A 6,539-nucleotide genomic window follows, 5' to 3' on the forward strand; every position below is an offset into this window, starting at 1 on the left:
TTTTTTTTTTTTTTTTTTTTTTTTTGGTACCAGGCATTGAACTCAGGACCTTGTGGCAGGCAAGGCAGGTGCAGTGCCACTGAGCTAAATCCCTGGCCACTTCATATATTCTTAATACAAATTCTCTGTCAGATATATGATTTAAAAATATTTTTTACCCAGCCACTACATTTCCTTAATGGCATCTTCTGAAGAAAAGAAGTTCCTAAGTAGATTAATGAAGTCTAATTATATTAATCTTTTTTAGGGCCCATATTTTTGATGGCATATTAATAACTTCTTTGCCTAACCCATGGTTGTGAGGATTTTTTCCTGTTTTCTTATAGCAGTTTACAGTATTAGCTTTTATATGTAGTTCTATGGTCTATTTTGAGTTGATTTTTATACATGGTAAGATGTAAAGGCCTAATTTTATTTATTTACTGGCATAGTATAGCTGTTATGGGTTTAATTGTGTCTACCCCTCATTCCTAAATTCACAGTAAGTCCTAAACCCCAGTATCTCAGAATGTAGACTAGCATTAGAAACAGGGCCTTTAAAGAAGTAATTTAAGATTAACCAAAGCCATGAGAGATGGACCTTAATCCATGGTATCCTTGGAAGAGGAGGTGAGGATATAGACACATACAGAGAAGAGACCATATGTGACCTCACAGGGAGAAGTCAGCTATCCACAAGCCAAGGAAAGGCCCTCAAAAGCCCTGTTATTTGGACTTCTAGTTTCCAGAACTGAGAGAAGATACATTTCTGTTGTTTAAGCCACTCACTTTATGATCATTTTCTAATGCAGGCCTAGGAAATTAATGCAATGAGTAGTAGCTGATTATCCCAACTGTTTATGAAAAGACCACTGAATAGTCTTGGCACCTCTGTTGAGTACCCACTGACCACATATTTTGTATGAGTTTATTTCTAGACTCCCAGTGCTGTGTCCCTAATCTATATGTTTATCTTTATGTCAGTACCATACTGTCATGATTAATGTAGCTTCATAGTTTTTGAAAATGGCTATTATGAGTCCTCTGATTTTTTTCTTTTTCAAAAGTGTTTCGATTAGTTGAAGACCTTTGGATTTCTACATATACTTTAGGATCAGCTTGTCAATTCACAAAAAAAGCCTACTAAGATTTGACAGGGAATACACACAATATAGAGATCAATTTGGGGAGAACTGGCATTTTAACGATACTAAAGACTGCACATAGTGGCACAGGGCTGTAATCCCAGCACTTCATGGGCTGAGGCAGGAAGATCATCACAAGTTCAAGGATGGCCTGGGCTACATGGTGAAAACCTGTCTCAAAAAACCAAAAACAAAACCACAACAACAAAAAACAATATTAGGTCTTCTAATCCATGAGTATAGGATATCTCTCCATTAATTTAGATCTTCTTTCATTTCTTCTTGCAATGTATTGCAGTTTCAGTACACAAATTCTGTACTTCTACTGGTGAGTTTATTTCTAAGTATTTTATTCTTTTTGATGTTACCGTGACTGGAATTGCTTAACTTCATTTCTGCATTATTCAGTCTTTGAATATAGAATCACAATTGATATCTGTCAGTTGTGTATCCTGTGATCTTCCTAGATTCCTTTACTACTTTACTAGTTCAAGAGTGTGTGTGTGTGTGTGTGTGTGTGTGTGTGTGTGTGTGTCTTATGACTTTCAAAAGACAAAATCATGACATTTGTTAATCAAGGCAACTCTACTCCTTCCTTCCTAACCTGGATGCCTTTTATTTTCCTTTTCTTAGGTGCTTACACTGGTTAGCCCCTTCAGCACAACATGAAAACATTGAACATACTTCTTTGTTCCTGATCAAAGGTAGAAATCATTCATTGCTCCATTTTAAGGCATCATTGCTATTCCCACTATTCAAATTTGCTATGTAAGGTAGAAAAATAAATACTAAAAGCAAGAATAGCTAAAAACACAGGGCTCTTTTCCGACTACAACCTTCAATCAATTGAAATATAACCAAAAGGCTGACCTCTTATTGTTTTAAACATTTAGGGGATGGGCCAGGGATTTAGCTCAGTGGTGCTGCCGCCTGCCTTGCAAGTGCAAGGTCCTGAGTTCGATCCCCGGTACAAAACAAATAAAAAACCCAAAAAACATTCAAGGGATAGGTGCCACCCAACAGCAAGGGCTGTTGGATAACTTCTGGAACATTCACACACAATGGAGTACTACGCAGCTATTAAAGTTAGGCTAAAAATATTACTTAGTAATGGAGAAATTCTTATGTCACAAAAATAAAACAAAAGAAAAAGAATATACATTATATAGGGTGTTCTCAACTCCATAAAGAAATGCTCACATAGAGAAAAGATGGCAAGAAAATATGTGAAACTTTTAATGTTTGCTTCCAGGCGTAGGGATCCTGGGTGATTTATTTTTCTAATTTTCTTCAACTGCATAAATTATTCACAATGAATATCTTGCAGAAAGGAAAACAAAACAGAACACCCACAGGGAAGATTGTGTTGTCATTTCTCAGCCTTACCTTACAGTATTCATCAATTGGTATCAGGCGTTTGACAGCCACATCCCGGATGTGGCTTCGTCGGAAAAGGATTTTGCCTGCAAAAGATGAGAGCAAATACCATCATAAGGGCACAGCAGCCTTAGAGGGGAAGCCCTGAGCAGGACCAAAATTCCTGGCTGCCACTGCTGTGCATGGTTCTCTAAAGCCTTGTTCACACACAGCTCTACTTCAAGGATTGGGAGATGAGGCACCATGAATAACTTTTAATATTTCTGGCACTGGGGCCTGCACTCAGAGCCCTATGCATGCTAAGCACACATACTCTATCACCAAGTAACATCTCCAGCCCCACCCAGGAATAGTTTTTTAAAAATTTTAAAATTGAGACACAGTAATGTCCATATATATGTATGGGGTACAGTGTGGCATTTCCATACATGTACACAATGTGTAATGATCAGATCAGGTTAATTGTCAGGTCCAACCCCTCCACGTTTATCATTTCTCTAGGCTAGAAACATCCAAAATCTTCTCTGCTGGCTATTGTGAAATGTAGAATCAGTTTTTCTTACCCATAGTTACTCACTGTGCTGTAAAACATCAGAAGCTGCTCCTCCTATCCAACTGCACCCATGGCGCTTAACCCATCCTCTCCTTATCCCGTCTTCCTAGCCTGTTGTAACTACCATTCTCCTCTCTACATCTGAGATCAACTTTTTAGCTGCATACCTAAGTGGGTGTGTGTAGTATCTGTCTTTCTGTGTCTAACTTGCAGTGAGGTTTCAATGAGCTAAAGGGGGCTGGAAACACCCCATGGAGGGAAGGGGCACCTACCTTATGAGGATCTGGTGCTATGAGGTCCCCTGCAACCCCAGGGTTCTGCAGACTGGTTGAGCAGAACTGCAGACACTCAGGTCTGCCCTAGCCTGGCAGTTCAGCTTACTTTTTCTCCCCTTTCCTCATTCACCTTCTGCTTCCACCTCATGTTCCCCAAAACTTTCACACTCAAATCTCCAGGAAGAACATCAAAGGATTCAATGTGTTCGTCTTTGGAGGGATGAAAAACAGAGTTTGTTCTTTTCATTATACTTCTCCCCAAAGCTCCTACCATAAATATTTATTACTTCTAAAATCAGAAAAATTTCATGTTATACAGAATGAAAAGCAAAAAAACAAAAACAAAAACAAAACCACCCAAACTATTCAAGGGAAGGTGAAAGAGGTTTTCAACCCAGTTTCCCCAGAAGTGATGATACCTTCCATCCTTTACTCATTCACTCAGTGGGTACAGCCCCTTTGGGATCCCTTTCTGTGCCCATGCTGGGGACCAGCAGGGAGCAGGACAGCTGACACTTGTGTGCCCCACCAGGGAAGGACCCAGCGACGTTCTGGGTGGGGCAATCCTTCCTGGGTGGAACCATCCCTCCACCTCCACAGGACGTTTAGCATCCTTAGTCCAAATCCAGACAAAACTGTTAGCATTCCCACCTCAAGGATGTGACAACCAAATTCCCACCTATACTGGCCCTCATGGGTAGGGCTACTCGCAACCTCTGGGAGTGTCTTGTGCTTTTGGAAAAGTAAGAAATGCATGTCTAAAGAGAAATCCTGGTCTGCACGTGCTTCTTGTCCTCTCATTTATTTCTCCAAGTGGGAAAGGACTCCCTAAGCAAAAATAATTTGGTTCTGTTTTGGAACAATGTCCCTTGGGCAGATCAGGGGAAGGGAGGGAGTGGATGTATAAGCTTCTTACTGAAAAGGCTGTGACCAGACTCAAAGTATTTACAACCAGCATGGGGTTAGCATTGGCCCACAGCAAAAGCAGGCTTGTCCTGAAGCCACCACACAACTAAAGAGCCCAACACTGAGATTCACCCAGGGCTGGACATGCACTGGGCTGGTCCTGCAAGAGCCCAGAGAGAAGCATGGAAAACTTCGGTGCCCTCAGTGTTTCCAGGGGTGTGACATGGGACAAATGTGCCATTCCTCTTACTGGGTGCCTCGGTAGGATGGGGCTTTCTGGGGCATGACTGGTGCCTGGTCAGCAAAGAAGGCAGAAGCACAGCAGCCTGTTCGAAAGGCCTTGGGGAATGAATGAGTTTAAATGGAGAATGTAAAATAGGAGAGCAGCTCCTCTGTCTTAGAAGTAATCAGCACAGGGGCTGGACCTTAGCTGGCGCTCAGAAAATAATTACTTTTCTTCCCCCAAAGCAGTTTTGATGACACTCTAATGAAGAACATATCAATTTCTTCTTTGAGCTCAGCCTCCTGGAACCCAGCCTCTGGCAAGCAAAGGGCCATTTGCCCACAGAGTGGGAGATGTGCTCAGGCCAGAGCTGGCACTGCCTTAGCCAGTGGGTCAGTGGCGCTGTCTGCGCTGGCTGGGAAGCGGTTCTGTGGGGAAGGAGGGAGTACCTGCAGCCCTCCCAGGATGGAAAGGGTGCTGGGAGGAGAGCAAAGCTTTGGTGGGAATGGGTCGACTTTTGTTTTCTACAGTGGAGGGAGGCCAAACTGTAATTCTTATTTTTCAAGCTGCATCCTCTGCCAAGTTGGCTCCCCCAGCTCCTGCTGGGATGGAAAATTGCACAGGCCATCCCCTCCCCCGCCTCTGCTCTAACATGAGCCTTGTCTTTGTTCTGCTGATGCGGCAGTCTGGGCAGAAAACTGACCCTAGCAGAGGGACCCTGCTCCCGGCCCCTGTGCCTCCAGAAAAGCCGGGAGGTGGGCTCAGAAGGGATGTGCCAGGGGTCCTGGGGCCCAAGGGTATCTCTCCAAGCTCCAAGTAGGAGCACTGTTCAGGGACAAAGGAGCCAAGTTTTGGGGAACAGTGTTTTTATTCATTCTTGGGTGGAAAAGAATTACGTAATCATGAAAGCTTTTAAGAGTTTGGGAGAGGGTCGGGCTTAAGTTCTCTGTCCTGAGAAGTTTTTCCAGAAGTGGTTTTGCCTTTCACCTAGAAAAAAAAGCTCTTACTTACTGTTTTCCCTTCCTGTCTTAAAAAAAACCAAACCCTACAGTTAGAGCCCAGTTTAACTTGCATATCACTTAAATTCTTGATCATTTAACGATGACCCCAACACATGAAACCCAGAAATCCCAAAGGAGTATCCCAGGGCTCTGCTGCCGCCCTTGCTAAGAGCTTCTATGTGCCAGGAACTGAGCCTTGTGAAACAAGGTCACTGTCCTCCTTTAAAGAGGTAGAAACTGAGGCTCCAATGGGGATGCTGCCTGCTTAGAGTCACAGGGTTGGCTTGTAGATTCCAAAGCATGTGCTTTGGAGCCCTGATATTTGGCCGCTGCAGCTAGCACATAGTTTACTTCAGCAGGCAAAAATTTCCAGTATAGTCATTTGCTTTCACACAGCGTGGCTGCTTGCTGATTTTAGGCCAAGGAATCCCCCACAGGATGGGCCCTGGCAGAGATGTCTACCCTGCCTCTGAGCCTGTTCAAGCAAGATGATACCTAGAAGGATCCACTGATGTCCTGGACTGTTCCCCTGCCTGAAAAAGCAAAAGGATCTAAAGGACACTCAGTGTGAGTGTGACTTTGTTGATTATCTATAACATCAAAGTAGTATAGTGAGTGTTTGGTTACCCATCCATACCTATCTGCCAGGCATTTACATAATGTTCAAACAACTCCATCATTTAAGGACCATTATTATCTCCAGTTTACAAATGAAGATATAAAACCCAATGTACTTGTGATTTAAAAAGCTGGTGAGGTGGGTTAGGGATTTGGCTCAGTCGTTCCGCCGCCTGCCTTGCAAAGTAGTATAGTGAGTGTTTGGTTACCCATCCATACCTATCTGCCAGGCATTTACATAATGTTCAAACAACTCCATCATTTAAGGACCATTATTATCTCCAGTTTACAAATGAAGATATAAAACCCAATGTACTTGTGATTTAAAAAGCTGGTGAGGTGGGTTAGGGATTTGGCTCAGTCGTTCCGCCGCCTGCCTTGCAAACGCAAGGTCCTGAGTTCAATTCCCAGTATAAAAAAAAAAAAAAAAAAAAAAATACAAAAAAAACTACAGGGGGGCAA

General features: G+C 42.8%; 1 protein-coding gene across 2 annotated transcripts in view; it reads right to left on the minus strand.

Annotated features, from left to right (window-relative positions):
* Sh3pxd2b (SH3 and PX domains 2B) overlaps window positions 1–6,539 on the minus strand; it is a 70,795-nt gene that overhangs the window by 48,363 nt on the left and 15,893 nt on the right. For both annotated transcript variants that reach the window (XM_019207225.2, XM_019207224.2), the window contains exon 3: window positions 2,511–2,587. In XM_019207225.2, the coding sequence (XP_019062770.1) occupies window positions 2,511–2,587 (77 nt within the window). The remainder of the gene's footprint in view (window positions 1–2,510; window positions 2,588–6,539) is intronic.

Source organism: Fukomys damarensis, unplaced genomic scaffold, assembly GCF_012274545.1.
Source record: "Fukomys damarensis isolate Sample0158 unplaced genomic scaffold, DMR_v1.0_HiC HiC_scaffold_9, whole genome shotgun sequence".
Taxonomy (NCBI): Eukaryota; Metazoa; Chordata; class Mammalia; order Rodentia; family Bathyergidae; genus Fukomys; species Fukomys damarensis.